This window comes from Phoca vitulina, unplaced genomic scaffold (assembly GCF_004348235.1).
Source record: "Phoca vitulina isolate PV1807 unplaced genomic scaffold, GSC_HSeal_1.0 scaffold65, whole genome shotgun sequence".
NCBI lineage: Eukaryota > Metazoa > Chordata > Mammalia > Carnivora > Phocidae > Phoca > Phoca vitulina.
In genome coordinates, this window is record NW_022589768.1 from 7,260,402 (window position 1) to 7,287,634 (window position 27,233).

The 27,233-nt window shown below is 50.6% G+C and overlaps 1 protein-coding gene across 6 annotated transcripts in view; it reads left to right on the forward strand.

Annotated features, from left to right (window-relative positions):
- The window catches only part of NTRK3 (neurotrophic receptor tyrosine kinase 3), a 379,660-nt gene that overhangs the window by 121,323 nt on the left and 231,104 nt on the right, over positions 1-27,233 (forward strand). For all 6 annotated transcript variants that reach the window (XR_004297851.1, XM_032391894.1, XM_032391890.1 and 3 more), the window contains exons 6-12: positions 6,536-6,693; positions 7,434-7,576; positions 8,019-8,160; positions 8,612-8,908; positions 16,554-16,577; positions 18,124-18,185; positions 19,018-19,120. Coding sequence is in view for 5 of the 6 variants with exons in the window: in XM_032391894.1 (XP_032247785.1) it covers positions 6,536-6,693; positions 7,434-7,576; positions 8,019-8,160; positions 8,612-8,908; positions 16,554-16,577; positions 18,124-18,185; positions 19,018-19,120 (929 nt within the window). In the remaining variant the exon portion in view is untranslated. The remainder of the gene's footprint in view (positions 1-6,535; positions 6,694-7,433; positions 7,577-8,018; positions 8,161-8,611; positions 8,909-16,553; positions 16,578-18,123; positions 18,186-19,017; positions 19,121-27,233) is intronic.

Here is a 27,233-nt window from a genome sequence, read left to right on the forward strand (position 1 = left end):
TGCCCAATGGAGCCTGTGGGCTGGGGTATGGGGATGGGTTGGGTATTTCCAGGAAGAAAGAATCTTGGCCCTGGAGGAGAGAGGCCAGGGGGAGATGGCTTTCTGTGCCATGACGGCCAGAAGATCACAAAGCCAGAGTGTGAGGCTTTGAACCACCTTCTGTAGGAATAGAAGGGGCAAGCTAGGGTCTTCTGTGATTTCTCAGCACATTTCATTCTGTCATTGAGGATCTCTGCCTACCCCAACCAGACCCTCCCCACTGGAGGATCCTTGATACAAGAACGGATGCTGTTGGGATTCTCCATCGGAAGGGCTGAGTATCTATGACCTTCTCAATAGTAGAGATGGAGACAAAAGAGCCGTATATTGAGCACCTATTATGAATAAAGTCCTGTCTCATCTTTGGAGCAACCCCCCGTGGGAGGTATCATTATAACCAGTTTTACGAATGAGGGATTGAGGCTTGCCCAAGTTAAACAACTGGTCCAAGATCACAGAGCTTATCAATGGTAATGGGAATTCATATTATGATAATTAGCATTACCACCACCCAGGTCTGCTGTTTCCAAAGACCAGCGCTCTTTCCTTAAACAACTCAGCAAACTTCCCCCGCCCCCCAATACTTGCTGTCTCCTTCTGGAAACCACTCTCATGATGGTGGCTTCCTGAGGAGAATCACTGAGGAAAAAAAAAAACCCAGACAAGTTAGCATCTCAGAGCCCTGGCCATGTGCTGGAGGCTTCCCTTACTCATTTCTCACTTCCTTTTGTCAGATGAAAGATAAGGTCTTGGCTGAACACCTGGCCCATTGCCCCTCACCAGTCCAGGCTGTGTTTCTCTTATTGAGAGAACTGGAAGCATCCTTCAGGATTCCCTTTGGAGTACTTAGCACTGTATCAGTGGCATGGGTTTGCAGAAATTTGAGTTGGCATTGCACGGTTGCTTTCAGAGGTTTCTGGTTATAGCAAGATGGTGTTTTTTTTTTTTTTTTTCCTTACGGAGAAAACTGGAACTGTCTGTCCAGAAATCAGAGCAGGAATCAAAGAGATTGTCTTAGAGATAAAGAATGAATTAGGAAGAAAAGAAGCTTGGGTTCTGAATCCCATGATGCAATTTAGGCAAAGGCAAGAGGCACCAGAGGATATAAACCCACAACGCAGAAACCTTCCAGAAATACCCTAAGGACCATTAGTGTATCTTGAACAGGCTTCTCTTAATACCCTGCACGCACAGAGCAGACATGATTAAAACAGATTGGAATATTTCATTTTCTTAAAGCAAAGTGATAATTACCTCTGGTATAATTTGCAGATTTAATCAACTTGGTAAAATATTAACTTGGTATCGGGGATGGGTTTGGGCTGATCCTGGCACTTTCTTTTCTCCCAGTCTTGGCCATGACCGCTTTCCACGGCTCTCAGAGAAGTCCCTGAACGATTGTGTTAATAATAGTGTTACTATAATAATAATTTCTGGTCTCTTTATAACCCCTTTCAATTCACAAAGCATGTTATCATGTATTATCGCTAATCCTCATATTAACTTTGTTCAGGAAGAGGGTCGAGCGCAATTACCCCCATTTTACAGAAGTTAAAGCAGAACCTTGGGGAAGAAGTTAAAGCAGAACCTTGGGGAAGAAGTTACTGGCCATATTAGTTTCCTAGGGTTGCCTTGACAAATCACGACAAATTTGGAGGCTTCAAACCATAGAAAGTGACTCTCTACTCTTCTGGAGGTCAGAAGGCCCAAACTAAGGTGTCACAGGGCTATTCTCCCTTCAGGAGGCTCTCAGGAAGAATCTTTGCTTACCCTTTCTGGCTTCTGGTGGCCCCTGGTGTCCTTGGCTTGGGTCAATGCCACCCCCATCTCTGCCTCTGTCTTCACATAGCTGTGCTCCCCGTCTCTGTGTCTTTGGCTTCTCCCCTCCTCTCTCTTATAAGGACACCTGTCATTGGATCTAGGGCCCACCCTAAATCCAGAATGATCTTGTCCCATGATCATCCTGTGATCCTTCACTTGATCACATCCACAGAAGACTCTATTTCTAAGTAAGGTCACATTCGCACGTCTTGGGGGTGAGGACTTGTCCAGATCTTTCGGGGGAGACACAATTCAGTGCACTAGCTTTGCCTGGCGTGATCGCTGGCTGCACTCAAACCTGTTGTTTGTGCACTTCTTCTGCCATTGTGTTATTTTCTCTGGGAGGCCAGCGGCGATCATCACTTGGACCTCTGGACAGGCTTCCCTGGTTGACTGTAGATCTACACCCCTTCCCCATTTTCTGCGGCCGGCCCCAAGATTGCCATGGCAGCAGCAGTGCTGTGGAGGGGAGAAGGAAGCCAGAGGATGACCGGAGGGGAACCAGTGTTTTCTACATACACCGCCATGGCCTTGGCCGTGCGGCGAGGCGTCTGTGTGTGCCTGGATGGGGCTGAGTTAATCTGTGGGACGCCCCTAGGGCCCTGCGATTAGGCCCCAGGCCATGCTGGGGCAGGGGCTGGGTGTGGGTTAAGCTCTGCCCCGAAGCAGCTGCTGCTGTATTATTCATGGGGCCGCCTGCATTATTGATGGGGCAGGGAAGCCTTACTTCAGGCTCCTCGACACAGCGCCCGGAGCCCTGGCTGAAAGCCCCTCTTCGAGACACCTGACTTGCTGGAAGAACAGGCATCATGTAGACTGAGGGCTGCCCTTCTCTGCTTCTGGCCCACCTTCCTGAACCCTCTCTCGTCAGGATGTGAAGGCTGCGGTAGGTCTGCTCGGTGGGACGCCCAGGGCACCCGTCTTCAGACTCAGCATGCTTTCTGTTGTGTGTGTGCGTCTTGCCGTCTAGGAGGAAAGTCCCAAGGGAGAGGGGAAAAGCTAAGGTTTCTGTGCGGTTTTCAGGAGACTGTGGTGTGGAGGAAGGGCCGGGTCTCGTGGGGCATCCCTTCTACGGGACCAAGTCCTAGGGGAAAAGGATGGAAGGGAACAAAAAGCCGTTAATGTGCTTGTGTCTAGACGTGTCATCCCACCTGATTCTCCCACCAGCCTCAGCACGCTTTGGCACTGTCAGCCCTGCGGGGGCCACCGAGAAGTCGGGGGACATAGCTGTGCGGGGCTTCGGGCAGGCAGGACTCAATAAAGCACATGGTCTTGAAGCAGCCCAGCCCAGCCCCTCACTTGCTAATCTTTTCCACTGAGGTGGATAATTTGTATTTTTACAACTACTTCATAATGAATGACCACATTTGTCAAGTGAGCATGTGGGAAAACCCAGGCTGACCTGGTTCAGTTTGCATATATGCAAACATCTGGACCCTCAGTATCTTTCCAGCAGGGCTGCCCGGCCTCCCCTCGCCGCCCTGTGATGTGAATGCAAGCACAGATCCACGTCCTCAGGCCTTCCTGTCCTCTACACACTGGGCAGCCTAGTTTGACCTTCTGCTTTTCCCGAGGAAGCCATCAGCCGCCTCCCCCACTTACTCCGACGGGAGGGTTCAATGGGGTGGTGCGCGGAGGGCATTCCGCATGGTGTTGGGTACGTGGTAGGTGTGACACAAATGTCATTCCATTTTTATTTCTTAGCTCTCACTTTCTCCTGCCTGCTTGTTTTCTCTCCTCTCTGTCCATTGTCTCAGCCACGGCGCCATCTTGCCCTCCTGCCTGGGGCAGACGCCTCCAAGACTTCCGGGCCTCATGCTTCACCTTCCTCCTCTAGGACCTCATCCTGATTCCTCATACACTGAGCCTCTTCCTTTCCATTGGTTCCTTCTCTTCTGTTTTCCGCTAAAGACACGTCTCCCCTCCATTGATTTCCTGTCTCCTGGAGCTTAAAACCTCGGTGTCATCCTCCAATCTTCCCTTCCGCCTCCAACAAAGCCCCAAATACCACCTTGTCTTCTTTACTACGTCTATTCCATCTTTCCTTCCCTCTCCCCTGCTTTTACCAGTCTCCTCTAGACCCTTATTAATGTGTCAGCAGTTCTCAAGTGGGGGTCCAGGGTTCCGTGGGGTCCCCAAGACCCTACTGGGGAGACCACGAGGTAGAATCTGAGACATTACTTGCCCTTTTCACTCCCATTCCCCCGAAGGTGTGTAGTGGAGTTTTCTAGAGGCCGCTTGACTTGTGATAACACCGTCACTCTGGTGACGAATGGGACATTGTGCTGATGTGGTGTTGTGTTTTAAAATTTTCTATTTGAATTCCAAAATGGTAAAGAGGGATAGGTGTAATCTACATACACAAACGCTCTTTGAGGCCCCCAGTAATTTTTAAGAGTAAAAAAGAGTTCTGAGACCAGAAAGCTCGAGAACAGTGACCTTGAGGCTGCCGGCCTCCACTACCCGTGCGTGAATGAGGGAAGACGCCCTGTCTGGGTGCATGTAGACCCGTGGCAGGCACCCGGTTTGGTCAAGGCGTGCGAGTCAAGGATTTCATCCCCCATTCATCCCTTTGCCTGGGTGCTTTGAGAAATGCACACACTTCATGCACCATACTGTTGGATAACTCTTCTTACAGACCTGCTTTGCTCACATCATTGTGAGCTCCAAGGGCCTCACTGGCTCCCATTGCCCCCTGCATGAATTCCAAGCTTGCTGATGTTTGATGTGGCCGTGAACGTCCCGCACCATCTGGCTTCCACTTTCCCTTCCAGCTGTATTTCCCAGCGCTCCTCAACATGAACTCTGTGCCCCAGCACAGCTTTTCTTTCCTGTTTTCCTATCTCAGCCTCCAGCATCGCCATGAACTCTTCCCCTGGTCTCTGCCCAGGAGCCGCAGAGTTGGGGGTCGTGCTGACTCCTCTGCATCTCTCCTCACACCCAGCAGTGCCTTGCATGGGATAGACAGGGTGGAGAGCGTGTGGGGTCTGGAGTCCAGCAGGCTGAGGCTTGCAGCCCTGCTTTGTCGCACCCCCAAGCCCAGGGACTTTGAGCACGTGACTTAACCCCTCTGAACGCACAAGGGGGGTCCCTCTTCTGGACAGGGACAGTGCTGGCTGTCTCCTAGGGCGGCTGTGGGAAGCAGATGCTCCGTGAAAGCTAGGTCTCTTCTCCTTTTCTGAAAGAGTGCAAGGAAAACCCAGCCTACTTTTAGACCGAGGGGGTATCATGCAAAGGTGTTGGCACCTTCTACCTGTGGTGTCCCACTGGCTGGGACACACTGATTCTTCCTCCAGGCCCTCACTTTTTCCTGAAAGCTGATCAGTTCTGATGTATGCCTAACTGCTTCGGAATTCTATCCCTTGTCCAGAATATCCTGGGTCTTAGTGCCCCTCCTGCTGGGCACCCAACAGATTCGTCTCTTTTCTGGTCCAGCAAGAGAACCACGTTCCTCCTACTGATCCAGGAATTTAGATTTATTGGGTGCCCTTTACTTGAAGAGTCTTACATCAGTGAATGCCATTCATTGTCCCCCTAATGGGATAAGCCCATTTAGAAGGGCACGGACTTGCTCTCAGTCACCAGGAAAGTCAGCGGAGAAGGAAGGCCTTGAACTTGATGCTTTCTCCATCAGATGCTCTTCTTCACCAAACTGAGTGCTCCTGGAGAACAGAGACTCATTCACCTCTGTATTAACAGCACTCAGCTCATAGCCAGACATGGAACAGGTGCTTGGTAGGATTTTGTTGACTTTATGAAGAATAAGCTGGTCCCAGGATGGGCTTTGAGCAGATCTTGGAAATCGCTAAGCACCTACTCCGCAGGGAGAGTAACTCTTTCCTTCCTCCTGCCCTCCCTCCATTCCCTCCTTTTATTCATTCAACAGGTATTTATGTTCAGGCTCAGTTGTAGACTGGCGATGTAGCCGTGAACCAAACAGGCAATTTCTCTGAGCTCAAAGGAGCTCAATTTTTATTTGAGGAGACAGATAATAAACAAGCAAATGAATTTTTAAAGTGATGCTGGGCAGTGACAAATACTCAAGGGAAGAAAATAGTAGGGCGGGAACTGGGCAGCACTAAGGTAGGGTTTGCTGGTAGCTTACTTAGAGCAGTGGTTGGAGATGGCCATATGATTCTTTAAGAAAATGAGATAGCCAATCTAGCGGATATGTTACGGGTAAGAACTGTGCAGGCAGAAGGGACAACAAGTGCAAAGGCCCTGAGGCAGGAGCAGGCTGGTCATACTAGTGAACTTGACAGACGGCAGGGTCAGTGTGGCTGAAGCAGAGGCAGGGGGTGTGAGGTAGGAGATGAGGTCAGAGAGGTGATGGAGAGCAGTGCAGAGCCTCTAGGCCTTTGACCTTGACGTTCAATGAGATGGGAAGCCACTGGAGGGTTTTGAGAAGAGGAGCATCTCAAGCTGACGTATTTAAAAGGGTCTCATTGAATTAAATGGAGTGGATTTCTTTTTTTTTTTTTTAAATGAGTGTATTAGTGCAAAAACTAAATGAATTCCTGCACTTAGAAGTATTTTTTCATTTATTTCGAGACCTTGCTAAACCCCTTCTCTCCCTAATCCCTGACGAGCAGGTGGGGCCGTCCCTCCCAGCCGTGGGAGGGAGCTGGGCCGTCTTTGGTTCAGGAGGTCCCTCCCCCCGTCTCCTTGCCCACAGGAGATTGGAGCAGAACTTCTTCAACTGCAGCTGTGACATCCGCTGGATGCAGCTGTGGCAGGAGCAGGGGGAAGCCAAGCTCAACAGCCAGCATCTCTATTGCATCAGTGCCGACGGCTCCCAGCTGCCCCTGTTCCGCATGAACATCAGCCAGTGTGGTGAGTGAGCTGCCTGGCCCCGGCAGGCTCCGGGGAGAGATCCCTCAGCCCCTGTGCAGGAGCCTGGGAAGCCAGGGCTCTCTGGTCCCCACCCCTACACACACTCCCGGCCTTGAACTCTGCATTGGGTGCGGATCTGGCTTACCGTTGACCTCCTCGGTCATTCCTGCCCCTCCGTGAGCCTGGAATGAAGCCAGGGATTAAGTGGGCCCCTTCTCAATGGACCGGAGTCCTTTCTCTCTGTGAGTTACTTGTCAACCAGATCCGAAGGAGTCTATCTCAAAGCATGGGCTCTGGACCTTCTATATCAGGAGCATTTAAGGTACTTGTAGAAAAGCAGATTCCCGGGCCCAACGGACTTAATGAGATCCCAGAATGTCTCAGAATGGGCCTCGGAAATCTGAATTTCTAGCAAACTCCTCATGGGAGCCTGAAGCAGACCAGAGTTTGAGAGCCAGTGCCCAAAGTGGAAGATGCCATTTGACCTCGTTGCTGGAGCTACATTCTTTGAGCACCTGCCCCACCCGCACCCACTGCCTGCCTTGTGGGAGAGCCCAGCTGAGCTGAAATTCTGAGCTCTGGCATCGGCGGGGAGGTGCTGGGAAGATTCTGGGACTTGGGGGCCTTCCAAGAGCTTGATCAAGCAGGTTGTGTTGAGAAGTGCCACCATCGACCCCAGGGACAAAGTTTTGGTATTAAGTGTTGGCTTATCTTTTCACTCATCCTGTCCTCCTTCCCAGACCTTCCCGAGATCAGTGTGAGCCATGTGAACCTGACCGTTCGAGAGGGTGACAACGCTGTCATCACGTGCAATGGCTCTGGATCACCTCTGCCCGATGTAGACTGGATAGTCACTGGACTGCAGTCCATCAACACCCACCAGGTAGGGGCCCTAGGCTCCAGCCCCATCAGGAGGCTGGGAAGCCTTGACCTCTTAGTCTAAATGAGCTGAATCATGACTCAGAAGCAAGAGATGTGAGGAGAAGGAAGAAGAGGGCAAGTCTGTGCATACTTGGTTCTCATCCAGCTGCAATCTTTTCTAGCCAACCTGAGCTTCAGCATGCTAATAAACTTCTCTGTACCTTAGTTTTCTCATCTGTAAAACGGGTCTAAGGCTACCATTCACCCCATCGGGTAAATGTGAGGATTTCCTGAGCTCTTGACTGTGGAGAGCCTGGTGCCTGGTCCGTGTGCATGAGAGGAAGAAAGGCCTCCTTCGTTTCTGCACAGTTTTCTTCTTGATCCCTGAAGGTGTCTGGGAGGTGGGTGAGGAACCACCTTCTAGAAACTGATTGTTGGTTTTTTTTTTTTTATTGGGGTTTTAGACAAATCTGAACTGGACCAACGTACATGCCATCAACCTGACCCTGGTCAATGTGACAAGCGAGGACAACGGCTTCACCCTGACGTGCATTGCGGAGAACGTGGTGGGCATGAGCAATGCCAGTGTGGCCCTCACCGTGCACTGTGAGTAGCTGCCATCATGGAGGGGGGCCGTGTAGCTAAGGGGATGTTCGTGCGGGGCAGAGGGGGGGAAGCAGGGGTGCTGGGAGGGCAGGACCGAGCAAGCCAGTCCTTGGCTGGTAACCCCGTTAATCCCTGTCCCTCAGAAGATGGGGTGCCTCCAACTCATCTCTGTCTTCACAATACCCCCACGCTGGCCCCCGTCTGCCTTCCCTTCGCCTCCTAGCAGGTCACGGGAAGGGGCCCTCCAGTTGTGGTGGACCCCGGGAAGTGGGGGTGAAGACAGCCCTCTCTTGCCCACTCTTGGGAAGGTGGCGGGGGAGCCTCTGATCCCCTCGGTCCTCTCCGAGCTGGATGGGGGAAGAACTGGGAGCCCCGTGCTAGTGTTGGGCGGGCTGCTCTGGGGCGCGAGAGGCTCTGCGTACTGGGAGTCAGCCGGCCCGTGCCCCCGCAGACCCTCCGCGCGTGGTGAGCCTGGAGGAGCCGGAGCTGCGCCTGGAGCACTGCATCGAGTTCGTGGTGCGTGGCAACCCTCCGCCCACGCTGCACTGGCTGCACAATGGACAGCCGCTGCGGGAGTCCAAGATCACCCACGTGGAGTACTACCAGGAGGGCGAGCTGTCCGAGGGCTGCCTGCTCTTCAACAAGCCCACCCACTACAACAACGGCAACTATACGCTCATTGCCAAAAACCCGCTGGGCACAGCCAACCAGACCATCAACGGCCACTTCCTCAAGGAGCCCTTCCCGGGTGAGGGTCCCGCAGCCTGACGGCACTGACTCCTTCCGGGAGGGGGCGGGGTGGGCGCGGTAGCCGGCCAGAGGATGCGGTGGGCCTTGACCTCGTGCTGTTGTCTCGGGCAAACCAAACCCAGCCTGCGGCAGAGTCAGCTCCCGCCAGCATTTTGCGTAAACCAGAGAAAGGCTCCGTTTTTCCATGGCTGTCAGAGTGAAAACCAAGACCCCCTCAGAAACGCGCAGTTGGGCACACAGGGACGTGCCCTGTTCTGGTAGAGGAAGGGCCTGAGATCTGGAGGAGAAAGACAGAATCTTGACCCAGTCCTTTAGTTGTTGCGAAACTCCGGGCGCGATAGTTTGCTTTTGTCTGAGCCTCAATTTCACTCATCTGTGAAATGGGCATGATGACACTGCTCCTTTAAGACTCGGGACTTCCGGTCTACAAAGCGTGCAGGCTTTGACTTATAACGATGGTTCGATGACCTTCCATTGCAGGGGTCTCTCTAGTTCAACCCCATATGTAACAGACGTGTGAACTGAACCTCCTTCTACTTGCTGGTTGGTAGCAAGGCTTGGCGAGGGGGTAGGCTTCCAGCTTGCTCTCTTGTTCTGTGGTGCGCTTGGGGGGGGGGGGAGTATTTGATGGCCTCAGACTGCGGGGGCGCTAATGTCGAGCGGGCCAGGGGTAGTAACTGAAGGAATGAAAGAACTTTGTTTGACTCTTTGGGAGGTGACTCTCTCTGTCTGGGCTACAGTATTTCCAATACCTTCCTAAGTTGGAGGAGAAGAAAACCCTCAAAGAGTTTACTGTACGCGGTTGTAGCTTCTCTTGGTGGGTTCAGCAGTTGTTGGCGTTGTGTCAATGAAACCGAGCATTGTTGATGACCTTGGTGATTTCTGCTGGGAACACGCTGGATGACCTTCAATCTCCAGGACTCAGGGGTTCTAGTGAGATAAATAAAGGGGAGTGAGAAGACCGATCACACACACACACACACACACACACACACACACACACACACACACAGAAAGGGGGGCAGCAACAGACAGCACGGTGCCCCATCCACTTATGTGAAGGTGACTTCACAGCTCACATGTACCAGGTAGCAGCTCCAGGAGGCCTTATTTATCTCAGTGCAAGGAAATTCCTGCTAGAAGCTCCGAGAGGGAAAGCTACATGGGAAGCCAAATTCTTGCCACTGAGGTCCAGGGGAGAATGGTGCTGCGCCATCGCTCAGGAGAGGGTCCAGAAGGTGCTGGTGCTTAAGACCTTGGCGGTCCCATTTGGTCCAGCATTTCCAGCATCATCACCAGCATGCCCAGTAGAAGGCCTCAGGGCTTTTCCCACTGTGAGCCTCACCCATCTCTGCTCTGGGAGCTCCAAGAGTCCCTGCCACTCTGTGGAAGGAGAAGATTTAGATGCAGAGATTCTTTGCACTCCTGGGCCACACAGGCCTTGCTGGTGTGAAGGGCTAGAGAGGTCCCCTAAAGCAATGCTTGTTTCCAAAGGGAAGCTGCTGGGGCCTGGAGAGAGTGGGGAGCCCTGGAATGCTCTGGAGGGAGGGTGACCCACTCTGGGCTCCTCCCCTCAGAGGCTGTCCTGAGAGCAGTTCTCTGTATCCTCCCAGCCATACAGACACCCTTTTTGTCCCCAAGAGACATAGCAGCTCCTTGCCAACTTATCAGCTCCCCTCAGGCCAGTGGTTCTTAAAGAGGGGTCCCCGGACCAGCAGCATCACCATCACCTGGGCGTGTGTTAGAACTCAGATTCTCCAGCCCCACCTGGACCTGCTGAGTCAGAAACCCTGTTTGAACAATCAGCTGCCATGCTGTTTGGTGAGCTCTGGCCCCAGGAGGTGGGAGGCAGGAGAGAGTCACAGGGGAGCTCCAAGGGAAACAACACACCCCAAGGCATCTTCCTCAGACCCAGGTGCATCCCGCCCGGGCCGCCCTGTGCGAAGGTTTGCTTGTTTTATGAACCTAAAGGACTCAGTGGGTGATGAAAAGGCAGCGACAGGGAAACGATGGGCCAGTCGTGTCAAGTGACAAAACGTCTCAATGTTCGGGAGAGTAAATTTTCTGGAGGTTCGGACAATAAACCTCATCCCTGCCAAGCTCTGGATACAAGGCTGTCTGTGGATTCCCGCGCTTCTCTTTTGCCCTGAGCATGTTGCGACATCATATTTATCATAGCGACTCCTCTCTCGCTCCCAGGCGAGCAGAGCGTAGAGGTTAAGAGCGAGGGTTCTGAAATCAGGCAGATCGAGGTGCAAATCCCATCTATGACCCAACCGGACAGGTGGGTCTGGGGTTGGTGCGTGGTACGCGGCTGGCATGCAGTGAAGGACCATCTCTACTCTGCCTCTACTTTGCCGTCTGTGGAATGGGAGCGAGAACAAAAGCTCCCTTCCTAAGCTGCCATGAGGATTTAAGTGAAGTATGCTAAGGGTTTAGCTCTGTGTTGAGAGAGAGGAAAGGCGCACCAGCTGTCAGCTAGTGCTAGGATTTTTGGGACAGAGGGATGCAATAAACGTAGGAGTTCTAGAAGCAGCATTCTCTGGTCAAGCTCGTCAGTTCTAACAGATAGGCTCTGGGCAGTGTCATCTGTAGGCCTATGGAGCCAACCACACTGCCAGGGTTCGGAGTCTCTCTAAATCGCTCATCAGCTTTGTCATCTCAGGCATATTACTCAGCCCTGTGCTTCTACCTCAAAGGCCATGAAGATTGGTTCACACACAGTGGATTCATCCACTGAAAGTGCTTACGACAATGCTTGGCACAGAGTAAGCACAGAGTTACTGTTTGTTTTTATTTTTTTGAGAAGCACACCCAGGGGTGACTGAAAGGGGATCTGTTTGGGGGGCAGAACAAGATCTGAAGGGAACCGTCTCCTTTTCTGATTCTTCATGGTCCTGAGACCCCTGGGAGAGATTTGATTGGAATGAATATATTTAATGGAGCAATCTGGAAATGTAGAGGCTTCCATCAGTAAGGATTTTCTCCGAGTAGGACGTTAAAATGAAAATGTTCTGGAAAAGTCTTTTTTGGTTGTTGTTGTTTGTTTTTTTAAATTACACATGCTATACAAATGTTGGATTTCCTTCTACATTTCCAGAGAAGGGCTAGAACATTCAGCATGGCATCCAACCTTGGTGAAGGAGGTCCCTGCAAGGATTGGTTAGGGAGGTTGGTTCTAGAAGCGTGGAGCTAAATCACTCTTTGGTGTTCCAGGAACTTGGGCTGCTGGAGGGGTCTGGGCATAAGAGTGGGAAGCCACGAGGCATCAGGGATTCATGTGTCAGGAGGGGAGGAACTGGAAAGGCTGGGGGGGTGACGGCAGGGTGGGAGGTGGTAGCTAGAAGGTTGTGGTCTGGGAGAGAATGTGAAGTTCCTTAGATGATGATGTGATAGAAGGAGGCATGTTGCCAAGGGGTGTGTGTGTGTGTGTGTGTGTGTGTGTGTGTGTGTGTGTGTGTGTTTTCCTGCGCATGTGCAACAAATACCTGAGACTACTTGACGAAATATTTAGGAATAAGTGAGCTGCCGTACCTCTTAAATTCTCATTTTTCACTTGGCCAGGAAGTCCAGTTATTTCACGGAGATTTTTACAACAGCAGAAACCAGAATTCCCTCAGGACGCTGGGTACAGACAATGGGATAAATCACTGCCCCAGCGCCCTCAGCCTCGGTCAAGGCTGGTTTCCTTGCCCTAAGGAACTGGTGGAGCTAGAATGTGGTCCCAGGCTTCTGGGCAGGATGGGCGGTGTGAGCCGATGCCTTGGCTCAGCCTCCCCGCTGGCTTCTCACACCTAAACCCGGGACATCTACTCTCAACCGCACGTCTCAGTCCACCTCTTTTTCTGGACACACGCTGCTGCCTCGCTTCTCCCTTCTCTGGACCCCCCTGGCTTTTCCCACAAGGCCCTTCTTGATGAGTTTTGGGACCAGAGGATGTGCGGTCTGGGACTGTGGTGGCGTGCAGTCAGGCCCACCCCGTTCGTATTCAGACAGCACCTTGGCATATGGATCCCATTGTCCTTCCCAGCTGCTGGTGGGGTAGGAGGTGAGGAGCATTCCTGGTTACCATCCTCTTCCAGTGCAAAATTCTGAGCTCCTCCACTGGTTAGAGGGGACCCAGGAGGTCTCCGTGTTCCAAGGCTCATATGCCTCCCGGATGGATGAGTGTCCCCAGGCTCCAGCAAGGGAGCTAAGCACATAGGCTGATTGGGAGATTACAGGGTTCATAGACTCGGCCAAAACATTTGCCTGATGTGAGAATATTCTCTAATAAACAGGAGCCTTATGGGAAATATGCAAATCAGCGTTAACTGTGAATTGATCTGGCGCCTGTCTTTCCTCAGGCTCTGAAGCCAAGGCTAGGGCCCCCTCTCCTCCATCCTCCCCACACATCAGGCACTTGGTACCTGCAGTTTACAAGAGGGTGGTAGCATGAAGGGCAGGCTCAGGGATTTGGAGAAAGCTCTGTTGGTCTTCCCCAGATGACACAAAATGGACAACACACAAGCCAGCTATTAACGGTGCATTTACTGTAAACAGGATTTTCTCTAGACTCCTTCACAGAAAGCATCACTTGCCCCACAGGTGGTTAGAGAAGAATATTTGCTCATGCATATTAAATAGAGCCATAATTACAATGACTGTGAGAACTTAGCCAACGGCCTGAAGACTGAGGGATGGATGGATGGGTGGATGGATGGATAGATGAATGAGTTGTTCTTATTTTTCAGGGTATAGTAGGCTTGTGGCCGCAGTAGGTGTAACATAATGCAGTGGTTCTCAAAGGGACGAGCAGCACCAGCATCACCTGAAATCTTGGTAGAAATGCAAATTCCCAAGACCTTCCCCAGACCTCCTGACTCGGAAACTCTGGGGTGAGGACCAATAATCCATGTTTATGGAAAAAAAAATTTTTTTTTAGAAAAAAGTTTTAAGATTTTTTTAACAATCATCATTTTGAAATAGTTTTAGGATTTACCCCCTGGGGGCACCTAGGTGTCTCATTCAGTGAAGCATCTGCCTTTGGCTTGGTTCATGATCCCGGGATCCTGGGCTCAGTGGGAGCCTGCTTCTCCGTCTCCCTCTGCCCCTCCTCCCTGCTCGTGTTCCCTCTCTCACTCTGCTCTCTCTCTCAAATAAATAAATAAAAATTCTTAAAAAAAAGATTTACCCCTCAAAAGTAATAAAATAATACAAAGAACTTCCTTATACCCTTCACCCAGCTTCCCCAAATGGTATCATCTTACGTAAGCACAGTCCGATGTGCAAAAGCAGGATATTAACACTGACACTATTATCGAATCTACAGACCTGTCTTTTGTCCACTGCTGTCCTCTTTTCTCTAGGACCCAGTGCAGGGTCATACACTGCATTTAGATGCTCTGTCACCTTACTCTCTTTCAGTCTGGGACGGTTCCTCAGTCTGTCTTTGTCTTTCATGAGCTGGATGATTTTTTTTTTTAAGTTTTATTAATTTATTTGAGAGAGAGAGAGAGCATGTGAATGGGGTGAGGGGCAGAGGGAGAGAGAGAATCCCAGGCAGACTCCCCGCTGAGTGCGGAGCCCGACGTGGGCCTCGACCCCACGACCCTGAGATCACGACCTGAGCTGAAATCAAGAGTCAGACACTCAACCGACTGAGCCACCCAGGCACCCCAAGCTGGACACTCTTGAAGGATACTCACTAGTTATATTGTAGACTTCCCCCCAATTTGTGGTTGTCCACTTTTGCCTCACAGTTAAATGCCCGTTACACATTTTTGGCATGAACAGCACAGAAATGATGCTGGGCTCTCTCAGGACATTACAGCAGGGGTACATGGTGTCTACACCTCTAGTTCCTGGTGATGTGAATTAACTCTGTCACTGGGTTGCCATGGTATCTGCCAGGGTTCTCCACTGCGAGGTGATTTTTTTTTCCCCTTTGTACCTAATGAGTATAATGTTTCGATACTTTGTAAATGTCTTGTGTCTTATCATGCTTTCACACATTAATTTTAGCATTCATTGAGGATTCTTGCCCGAAACAGTTATTACCGAGGTATTTGTCAATGGTGATTTTCCTCTTTCCATCATTCCTTCTACATTTGTTAGGTGGAATTCTACTGTAAGGACGAGTGTTCTCTTCTTCCCCTGTGTGTTTATTCAATTGCTTATTTACATTGGTATGGACTCAGGAATGTTTATTTTGTGCTCTGACTTATAATCTGTGTAGTTGGCTCCAGCTGCCATTAGAGAGTACCACAGACTTGGTGGCTTAAACAAGAGACATTTATTTTTCTCGCAGTCCTGGAGGTTAGAAGTCTGATCAGGGTGTCAGCAGGGTTGGTTCCTTCTGAGACCTCTCTCCTTGGTTTGCAGGTGACTGTCTTCTTTCTGTGTCTGCACGTGGTCTTCCCTGTGTGTCTGCGTCCTAATCGCCTCCTCTTACAAGGAAACCGGTCATATTGGATTCGTGTCCACCCTAATTAGTTTATTTTAACTTAATTACCTCTTTAAAGACCCTGTCTCCCAATACAGTCCTATTCTGGAGTACTGGAGATTAGGGCTTCACCATATGAATTTTGGGCGGATATAATTCAGCCTGTAACAATCCATGGCTGTCTTTATTTATTTTGTTGCTTAAATTGTCCCAAATTTGGTCATTGGAAGCTCCTTCACTTTGGCTCCTCTGTTCTTTTCCCATGCTCCCGTTAATTTGGAGCACTCTCTTACTTTCTAGTACCACACGATGTTCCAGACACATCTTGTACTTTCTCTGCCCTAGGCCTGAAATTATTCATTTTCCCAAGGAGCCCTCATTCCTTTTATTGGAGAACGGTAGTGATCACCCTCTAGATGATTCTATTGCGTGCTAGAATTAGAGAATCTCTCATGGAGTGGTTAAGAGCCCAGACTTGGATTTGAATCCAGCTCAATGTCTTCCCTCATTGAGATTCAGTTAATCAATCTCTAGAAGCCTGTTTCTATTTCTGTCAAGTGGGGATAATGCTCTCCACCTCCTCGGATGGTTATAAGGATCAAGTGATGTGTTACATAAAGCATTGAGCCCAGCCCCTGGCTTATAAACAATGTCTAATAATGATGAGCTTTCACCATTAGCTGAGCCATTTCTGGAGGCAAAGATCCAATAGCACATTTTCATTTGGGGGATGGGCAGGTTCATAGAGGGATTCCCAGGAACATCTCAGGGACCTGCTAGAATAAACTCTACATATCAATTTGAGGAGTTCTGTCTTGGGATCATAGCTGGCATTTTCAAGAAAGGTCCACCCTGCAGCATTTCTTCTTGGCTTTGAGGTGCCACCAGCATCCCCAGCACTCTGGGTACCTGAAGCAGAGAGGACTGTGGGTGAGGATTGTTCTAGATGTAATTTTCCATTTCATAGACCCAGGGAGGCTGGGCCATCTCCCTCAGAACCAGGAGCTTTATCTCTCATTCCTTCTCCACTTGGAAGACCACCCCCTGGAGGGGTAGTGTAGCATGGGGGAGGGGTGATATGTCAAGGATTTTAGTTTTCAGTTGCCGGGGTAATGGGGCATTCATGGTGAGTGGGAGAGGTCGTACCTGTGAGGAAGACACAGCTCATCTGCTCTGGTTTTTACGACACTTGTTAATTATCTCTTTGTCTTTTTTGCAGAGAGCACGGATAACTTTGTCTCTAGTAAGTCTGCTTTACCTTTTGCTTTGAAACTGTTTTATTCTGATACTCTAGGTCATTACTGACTCCACATAGCCCTCTTTCCTATTCCACGGCCAGCCCCAGGCCCCTGGCAGCTGAGAGCGTCTGAGGGAACTGTGAAGGGGAACTGGAGAGTAGAAATACTTCTTGGGTAGTTCCATTTGCACAACCTCTTGGGCTCCATGCCTCAGTTTCCCCCAGGGCGTTCCCTAAGGTCTGAGCATGTTGTGGGTCTCCCTGCCTGGATGGGAAGGGGTGGTGTCAGGAAGGACATGGGGTTTCCCATGCCCAGGTAGAGCCGGTGGTCATCTCAGTTGTCCTTGTGGAGAGAAGGGGGAGCCTCTAAGCCTGTGTTTCTCACCTGCTCTGAGGGCCCCAGAATCTGGCTGGGGACTCACCTTGTGAGTGATTTACAAGATCTCCTGATAGGCTTGTGTGTCCTCAAGTGAAATTACTATTTTTTTAAGTAGGCTCCATGCTCAGTGTGGAGCCCAGGACAGGGCTTGAACTCACAACCCTGAGATTGAGACCTGAGCTGAGATCAAGAGTCGGACACTTAACTGACTGGGCCACCCAGGCGCCCCTAAAGTGGAATTATTGAGGCTCAGTTTAAAAGCAATCTGGAGCTAGGACTAGACAACCCCCCTGCAAAATTTGGTGTTTTGCTCAAGGGCTGTGGGGAAATCTGTATTTATGGCTTTTCCCTTTCTCCCCCATGGGAAACTAACAGCAACAGCCCTGTTGTTTCTGCCCTGTGTGTGGTCTGAGATAGTGAAAGTCCTGTTGAGGACACCCCTTACTGTTGGGCACGGATGTGCAGATTATCTGTGATTCCTTCATTTGTCCTTGGTTTGAGAGGACTTGTCGTCTCCCAGAATGTGGGAATTCTGAATTGGGGCTGTTTCGTGCCCAGGAGGTGATTTGAGATGGAGGACACACTGGCTTCCCATCCAGGCCTTGCTGGGAAAGGTGGGGTTTCCTGGTCAGATGGACTGGTAGCTTACCTTGGGCTGCCACTGTGTTCTGAAGTCCGTGGTAGGGGAGTGGACAGTGGGTTGTTCCTGGGGCTGTGGGTCTCCTGGTGTCACTGAGGAGTAAAGAGGGAGAAAGGAAGGGCATGGGAGAGCCAGGGACAGGCAAAGGAGGGCCTAGAGCAGAGGGTAGCCGAATGTCAACACCAGTTGTTGTTACCAGCAACTTGTGCCCAATCCACACCCTGGCCTGGATCCCAAACCATTTTTTCCTGCTCCTTTGTATCTAGTAGTTCATGGCCTACATTGCCCAGGTGACATTTTTTGCTGTGGAATGGGGGCAGGGGGCTGGCAGGGAGGGTCCTTTATTCCCTGTGGAGCCCCTGTCAGCACCAGCCAGGTGACTGGATGGGGACCGGTCTCTGGGGACCCCTGCAAAGCCAGGGCATTTTCTCCAGCAGGAGCTCCTGAGGGGGGCCTGGGAGTCAGGTGGGGACTGTGGCTGAGCCTCTCATGGCTGGTAAGCTAACCACCCTTCTGGTCTGGTTGGATTTCAGTTTACGACGTGAGCCCCACACCCATCACTGTGACCCACAAACCGGAGGAAGACACTTTTGGGGTAAGTCATTCCCGGATCAAGGGGAAGGTGTTTACTGACTTTGTTTTAGGAGCTAACTTTCCGGAATTTTATCTTACTTGGAACCCCAACATATGCAGCAGAAAAAAAAAAAACTGTGATGAATGACCTCCTTTCAGGTGGTTGAAACCTTCCTTGTTTGATGAGAATAAGTCATTGTTTGAGGAAGTCTTTGAGGATCTGCTCCAGGCCCTAGGGTTTGGAAGAGAACCGTTTGAAAACTCCCATTCTGTTAGGAGCCTGGCTGGGCCTGATTTGAAGGGAATGCTAACCACACAAGCCTTTTACAAAAGTCAGAGTTGCTCAGAGCATCCCCTTGGGTGGGTTTTTCAAGTCCCTCCCCCCACCCTCCCCTGCCTGACTCAGAGCCAGAGATTTCCCTGAGGAGGAGAGCAAAGGGTTTTTTTTTTGTTTCTTTTTGTAAGACTCCAGATCTCCTAGAACCTTCTGGATGATATTCCGTAAAGAATGTCAATGTGAAGGCGCAGAGTTTTTTTTTTTTTTTTGCTAATGAAAACAACAAGCAGTAGACAGAGACATCTTAGGCCTGCCCTTGCGTTGCTTATGATGGATGGCCCGCAGATGAGAGGCTGAGCCATGGAACGTTCTCTCAACCAGTTGGGGAATTAATTTTCTTATAATGTTCTGAAGGTCTCATGAGTTACTTCTGCTGAGGAATTGACTCAGTGGTGAAATTTGGAATGGGCTGCAGCGGATCCCTCGATAGGACTACTTCCGTTTGGGCGCGTGTGACTTCCCTGGCATGAGGGTTTTCGGTGACTCTTCTCAACTATCTGCTCTCGGCCCCTCCCAGGTGTCCATAGCGGTGGGACTTGCTGCTTTTGCCTGCGTCCTGTTGGTGGTTCTCTTTATCATGATCAACAAGTATGGTCGACGGTCCAAATTTGGAATGAAGGGTAAGGTGGGATTTTCATTTGCAAGGGTCTCCTGGGTGTGTGTGGGGGGTGGGGGATAGGGTTCCTGTTGATCAAAAGATGCTGTTTTATTCTCCCTTTGCTCTCCAAGGGGGCCTCCGCTGGTAGGCTGAAGGCGTCCTGGTGGAGACTCCTGTCTGAACCTCGTTGTTGGTAGTGATGGTTTAGAGGCGGTGTTGGTGACTGCGGGGGCCAAGCCGGGGTCTGCCTGGTTTTGCCCTGAGTGCGGGAAGCATCATAGAGCGGGGCTGCTTGCTGCAAGACGGTAGTTTGTGAAGGAAGTTGGTGAGAAAAAGGACTCCTTGTTTGAGTAGCTTAGTTTCCCTCTGCAGCCTCCCTTGGAGTTGTGATGCGAAGGTATTAGCGAGCTAGATGTCAGGTGGTGGATCCCGGTGTTGGGACGTTGCCCACACGATGGCATTTCAGCACGCAGCTCTACGCAGGGTCCCAGAGCGGATGCCAAGAGCAACACGATTGCTAAATCTGCTGGCCGGCTTCCACAATGCCCAGTCCTCAGCCCCCTTTACGGCTGGGGTAGGCTGTGGGACAAGGCTTCCCACCAAGGCTCGGGTTAGGGGAGTGGCACCAAAGGGGTTAACATGGTGAATTAGCATCCATCTGCCTGGTCTCAGGGATGGATCTGACCAGATGGCTCCAGGGAGGCTGGGTACCAGTTCTCAAACAGAAACTGGAATTTCAAGACCTGCTCCCCTCTGGGGTTTCCATTTATGGCTGGTGTTCAATGGGAGGTGGGTAGGGAAGGATGAGGAAAGGTTCTACAAGCTGTCAGGTTGCTGAGCGAGGACCTAAGTTGGAGTTTTCTGGTGAGAGTACGGGACCCAGAAAGATGAATTTCTACAGCTTCTACACATGAACTGGGATCTGTGGGGAGAGTCCTGACCTTGGGACTCAGGGACTGAAGGAGGGCAGGTGAATGAGATCCATGGGGACGGTGGCCCTCTGAACTTATGCAAATGTTTGGGTGTATGTGGCGGTGGGGTGAGGGGTGGTTTGGAACAGAACTAGTCCACTCCTTCTGTTATATTCTCAAAATATTCTGTGACTCCCCTAAAAGTTTAGAAGGAAGGACAGAAGGGTAGAAAACAGAAGGGCAGGCCGCCTGGCTTCTCAGAAGCTGCCTACCTCTCTATACCCTCTTTCTGTTCTTGCTTTAGCTGAACAAGTCAGAGCAAGGCAAGCCAGGTTTCCGTGAATCCTATGAAATATTTTGACCCAGAGAAATACTTGCGCAGGCAAATTATAGAGAGGGGATGGAAGTTTGGCCCGAAGCCCCATGACTTAAACAAGACCAGGCCACTGTGAGGCACCTCGATCGGAGATGTTTTATCTGCTATTCCCCTGTGCCAAGCAGGGCTCCCACGGGGTTCGAAGATGAATCCCACTGGGTGAGCCCCGAGCCGAATCCCTGGGCCCGTGGCTTCGGGGACTGGCCCGATTGCTGGTGTAAAGTTTCAGACCATGGGTGGAACCCTCTGACTCTAGCTATTCCTTCTTCCACCTGAGAAAGCATGAGGGCCTCAGCCAAAGGGGACAATGGGGCATTGCTGAGACCAGCTGAGGCCCTGTGACACGCCTGGCAGCACTGTGAGAGCAGATTTTTCCTATTAATTGTCATCCGGTTTCTGGAACAGTGTATCCCCATGTCGGATGGATTAGGCAGCATCCAGGGCGGTGCCTTCCCCTCAGCTGTCCTCAGAGCCTCTCCCAGCCCCTGCTCCCCTCTCCTGGGGTTGAACTGCCTCCTTGGCCCTGGATGGCCCAGGAGAACATGTCCCACGAGGCGGCAGGGAAGTGTCCCCTCCTCTAGAGCCCGGGAGCCTGAAGAAGGGAGGCTGCCCTTCGAGGCCAGATGTGGAGGTGTGTCCAAGGCTGAAGCTCCCTGTCTCTGCTCTTTGTTACCCCCGATCCCCTGTGCTTGGGCCTCATCCTAGGATGAGTAAGCAAATGCCCCAGGCTGCATACACCCCCCTCCCACCCCCAATCCTTTGTTGCCAGTCGGGCATCCCAATGCAGGAAAGAGTGAAGCCCCTGGACTCTGACTCCGGCGAACCTCCATGCCTTCTTCTCCAGCCCGTCCTCAGCTTTGAATGTTCAGATCTGGGTCACACTCTGCCATGCCACTTAACTGTTCTTTGCTTTTAGTGAAGTTACTCCACCCTTGCAGCCTCTCCTTCTTCCCTGGGTTGCTGTATTGAGATGTGTGTGGAACTGGCATATAAAAGGGGGCCCCAGGGTTGTAGTTCTCCCCTTCTTTTCTTCACGTATAAGCCTCTCCCGGCTCCTTTCATTGTCCTACTACGAAGGGCTGCCCTCCCAAGACTCACTCATACCCTCCTTTGCTGCACACAGTGTTTAGTCAGGATGCTTTGATTCTGCACTAATCCCAGTGCCTTGTCATTACTTTGCACACACATCATCTGTCTGTCCTGCTAGACCAGGAGCGACTTGGCAGAAACCACAGATCACTAAGCCCAGTGTGCCTGAAACTTCGCACGGTGTTTGACAAATGCTCATTGAACTTCAGATGGATGACTATATTTATAATCATAAAAAAAAAAAAGCACAGCTTGTGAATCAGTAACAGGCTAGTAAGGGCTATTTTGGCAACATGAGGTGTCTGGGCAGTGGGAGGTAGAGTGGGAATGATGAGGGGAACTCATAAATAATACCCGGCATCCACATCTGAGGGCCCCGAACACAGTGTGTGGATGGGGAGGGATTGTTAAGATGAATTTTACTTCCTCCTGACAAATAAGAAAAAGACAAAAATACAAAGGTTGGTGTAACAAATACTCCTATTCCCACCACTCAGAATAAGCAACTTTTACAGTTTTGTTTTTATATTTGCATCTGATGTTTTATTCCTAGAATACAGGGATGAAACATTGCTGATAAAACTAAAAATGCTTTAACTGTCACCTCCATTTCCCAGAGACCGCCACCAGCCTGGGCTCCATGTGTGTCCCTCAGTTCACTGTTTTTGTCTCTCTCCTTGGTCTCTACCTCTCTTTCTCTGTCGTCTCTGCACAACCGCCCTCCCCCCTTGGCTGTCTCCTAGCCAAACTCACACCCTGTGGGCTGCCTCCACCCCATGGCGATGCTGTTGGCCAGGTCTGGTAACCAGTTCATTTTTATACTTCTTTTTTTTTTTTTTTTTTTTAAGATTTTCCATTTGTTTATTTGGATTGCATACAAGTGGGGTGGAGGGGCAGAGGGAGAGGGAGAAGCAGACTCCCCGCTGAGTAGGGAGCCTATATAAGGCTTAGGGCTCCATCCCAGGACCCTGGGATCATTACCTGAGCTGAAGGCAGTTGCTTAATGGACTGAGCCACCCAGGCGCCCCATTTTTATACTTCTGTGTGTGTGTATACATATACATGTATATATATATATATTTTTTGTTTATTCTTTACAGGTCACAGATTGCCTTCCTAGACCTCTAGAAAACAATCATAAGTATATATATCTCTTATATTGATCTTATTAATAAATTCTATTTGGACAAGATAACTTGTGCCATCACCGTTTTTAACCAGTGTGACTAAAGACCACAACACTCCCAAGAGTGGTCACACGCGGTATGTAATACGTACAGATAACGTACGTTCGGTGTACGAAAAACTATACACCTGTGTGTGTGTGCGTTTATGTATACGTGGGTATGTGTACATTTACAAGATGCATTACTTTGTGCGTGTTTAACTGATGCACATGTTCATACTCTTAGTATCCTTTTGCATCTTGCTTTATTGACCTGTCAGCTGTCAGAGGTCTCTCCATGTTGGTGTGTATAGGCATTCTAACGGACACGTAGTTTATGGGAGATGAAGATACTAGATCTTACAGAAATAAATAGAAGAAGCATCATCCCAGACACCTCTGTACTTCCGTCACCTGCCATCAGCTGATCACAGTTGGCCTGAGGAGTGGTCACACTAGCAGGGAAGTGCATCTCTTGGAATCACAAAGGTTTTGAAGTGGTGCTGAGCCAGGGCGGTGGGGGTTTCTTGGGGCTGTGGCTGAAGCCCAGGGTCTTACTTAGAACAGCAGGGGTGATCCTCAAAGTGTTTAGTGTGGTTCAGTGTGGGAACTGACTTTCAGAACTGAAGCCAGCCCCCCTGCAGGAGCTGGGGACCTGGAGGCTCTCTGCTGTGCCGGGCTTTAACTCTTGGATTGCTGGATGGGGGGAGGGGGGGCGTGCAGGACAGGAGCGATTTACTGGGAGGTACAGAAATATAGACAGATATTTCAGTATTTTATTTTATTATGTTTTTAAAGATTTTGTTTATTTATTTGGGAGAGAGAGAGTGGGAGGGGACAAGGGGAGGGGAAGAAGCAGGCTCCCCACTGAGCAGGGAGCCAGATGCAGGGCTGGATCCCAGGACCCCTGTCCCCCCCCATCATGATCTGAGCAGAAGGCAGACAGACACACGCTTAAACCCATTGAGCCACCCAGGCGCCCCAGACATTTCAGTGTTCAGTGTTTTTAACAACTAATGTGCCAGTGCATCCTGGGCCTGGAAGTGATGTGGTTCAGAGTTTGTACCAAGCTCTCCCTCACAAAATATTTTTAAATCGGACATGAGAAGACCGTAGTAGTGATCCAGCAGGGGCTTTGTGACATCTGTATGTACCGATCAAGAAGCCGGAGTGAGAAAAGGAGGTGTCGTGCTCTGGATTCTCGGTCTGGTGAGGCCACATTGGGTTAGGACTCCCTGCTCACAGCCTCAGCCCCTTTCCAGGGCCAGCGAGCCACCTAACTCCTTGGCCTTGGCTGCCCTACGGTGAACAGCCCCGGTGTACCTGCCATCTTCATTTCACACGGCTGTTAGAAAAAAAGCCAGGTCAATGATGCGGGAGTGTCTTTAAATAATAAAACATGTCCCATAGTTTTCATATCAGGTATCATAGTTATTTAACAGAGAAAGAAGTGTACGTGTGGGGTTTCGCAACCTGTGAGGAGAGTGTACGTTCTTTGGTCTCTGATCTTGTGACAACCTCCTAAGTATACTTCCTTTTTTTTTTTCTGAAGATTTTATTTATTTGAGAGAAAGAGAATGAGAGAGAGAGAGAGAGCACATGAGAAGGGGGAGGGTCAGAGGGAGAAGCAGACTCCCCGCCGAGCAGAGAGCTCAATATGAGACTCGATCCCGGGACTCCAGGATCATGACCTGAGCCGAAGGCAGTCACTTAACCAACTGAGCCACCCAGGTGCCCCTATACTTCCCGATCAGGGATGCAGTGGTGGTGTCCTTCATGCTTCTTGACTTCCTTTTCTCCCACGAAGGAGACAGAGTGATGGTTTCTTGGAGCTGAAATAGACCTTAGGCTTCTTAGGCGAATGTCCCAGTTGTACAGAGAAGGGGACAGACCAGAGAAGTACAGTAGCATGCCCGAGCACACAGCAGGCTAGGGCAGCACTGGCCCTGCTTCCCCGGGACGTGCCGTGCACGGGAGCCAGGGAGGGCCGAGAGATGAAGCCAGAGGACGATTATAATCAAGCCAGTTCTTCCCATGCTGTCCGCCTCCGATGGGGCTTTCAGCAATGCCTCTTCTTAATCTACTTTTCTCAAGCCTGGGCTCACCTGGCTTGGGGGGCGGAGCGGGGGAGATGGGAGCTGAGCTGGGGTGGGTGCTGCTTCCCTGGCTAAGGAGACTTCCTTCATTTCTTTCTGGGCACCGTGGAGACCGCACAGCAGGGCAGCGAAGTGAAAGGCTGGGGAGGAGGTAGTCAAGACCTACAGCGAGGGCTGCTGGTAGTACGTTGAGTGCTTCATCAGCCCTCGCTGGCTTTTTATCCTAATGGTCGGACACGTGCTGGTGCCTCTGATGGGCCTGTGGATGGGCACTCCAGGACTGTTCCATTGTGAATTAGCATCCGTTAATAGGTACTTAAAGTAAAGTGGTTGCCTATTTGATTATGATTGGGGGTTATTAACATTCTTTCCATAAACAGATGGTAACTGTCCTTGGAGTGGGTTGTAGAATCCTGCCAGAGCCTTGGTTTGGAGGGCTGGCTCCTTCAAAACGTGTCGTGGACTGCTGCCCGTACGCAGTGGCCTTGTTCTCCCTCTGGTTAGCCTGTTGGTTAAGGGGGATGGTTGGACTTGGGAAGGAGTCCTTTCTGGGCTCCCTCCTAACCTTGTGGCATCAGATCAAGAAAGGTTTCTTCCGGCTGGAATGGAGATGGTGCTGGGAGGGATCTTGGCCTCCTAAAGTTCGATGCTCTAACCTCTAATGAGGCATCCTTTCTTCCTCAGCTGGGATGGAGGGACCGTGCGTCCCTGGGTGTGAGCGCACTATCGGGATGGATGCAAGGAGGGTGGTATGGAGCTAGCAGACTTCTGAGACGATTGGAAGGTGACGCGGAGCACACTAATAGGAGCACACTCTTAATGCCATTGCTAGGGTAGCTCCTTTTGCCCTGAGAAAGAGACTTGTCCGATCTCTCCGTAACTGAGTCAGAAGCCAAGAGCCGTGCAGCGCAGAAGTGAAACCGGGCGAAGGACTTGGGTTTCCTGACTTCCTCAAATACATTCATTCTTCCTTCTGCTTGTTTTTCTTTCTTCTTTTTCCATTCTCTCCTCTGAATTGAGGTCATTCAAGGGAGGACGGTACCTCTGACCCTTGCAGTGGCCTCTGCTAGGGATTCCTGGCAAGGGACTCCTGGTGGACAGTGGGTCTTTGAACATAACTGTGAGAGTAGTTTCTGGATTCATATCCTGTATTGTTAGCCTAGGTCCTTGTCGTCTCTGAACAAACGTTTCATGCCCTTTCTCTCCTTTTGAGCTCCTTGACAGACCCCCCTACCCCCACGAACACTCCCAGCATTTGTTCAAGTCCTAGTTAAATAGGTTGGGTGTGTGGCCTACCCACAGGCAGGACATGAAGTAATTGAAGCCAGGAGCCTTCTGCTTCTCTTCCTCTGCTTGGACTTCACTGCGAGTTTCTGGCTGCAGATGAAGTCTCGCCCCACTTGGTGACTGAATTCTAGAATGCGGTGCCCAGAGCTCTGAGAAGAAGGCTGGAAGGCAGTGTGGGTTTTTCTAGCATGCCTTTGCTGGCCTGTCTTTTTGGGGGCTTTGCAGTGTGCAGCGAGCGGTTCTAGAAGCCCCCGCACCATCACCATTGGCCATCTTCAAGCTTCGCGGCTCCTCCATTCCTCTCTCAGAGCTCCAGGAAACCAGCTGTTGTCCAGTGCCGAGTCTCGTATGTAAAAGGAAGTCCCTGGAAATAGAGTCTGCTACAGAACGTTTCTTCTCTGTGGTTACCTGCTAGCTGGCTGTTCTTGGCAGACCCCGGCGTCCTGTTCTGTAGGGCCGAGGATGGCCAATGTGTTTGGCTCCATAGCCAAAGTGATCGCCTCGCTGACTCATTTGACTTTGGAAGCAAAATACAGTTCTTACTAATCCAGGTGGTTCGAGCTGGTTGCCACAGGGTTAACATCCTTCGACATCTCAGGGTAGAAGTTCTCGACCTTTTGTTTCCAGATGACACACGTTGACAGTTGATAGACGCCTTACACACTCCTGTAGATGTAACCAGGCTGTTGGACAAGTACTGGCCCTCCCAGTAACTTCACACCTAAGGAAACTATATCAGGATGTGAGTTTGCAAAAGGGATTTTTAAAACTGGGAATAAAATCAAGTCTGTACTAATTTTTACTCTTAAAAAAATTCACGAACTTTCAGTATTTTATTATTCCTCTAAAGTTCTGGTGACATACTTCCTCACTGATCCAGATGTCCTACTGGATCACGGTACCAGGATGGAAACCGAGATGGGTGGGGGCCTGCCAGCCTGGACTTGCTCCCAGTGTTCCTTGCCCAGCGTGGTTTTGCCCCTGCAAAGTCAAGTTGCAGAAGCCGCTCCAGCAGAGGCCCTCATGTCCTTACAGCACGTCCTTTCCATCTCTGCAACTTCTCCTGTAACGTCCTGCTTTGACTTGCCCAGAGGAAGAGTGACTGTGGGAGAGAGCGAGTGAGAAACTTCCCCGTGGCTGCAGTGCCTGAGCCCTGTGTTCACGCAGCCTGTTCTCCCGTGAACTGCAGAAGGCTTTGGGATGTCCACAAG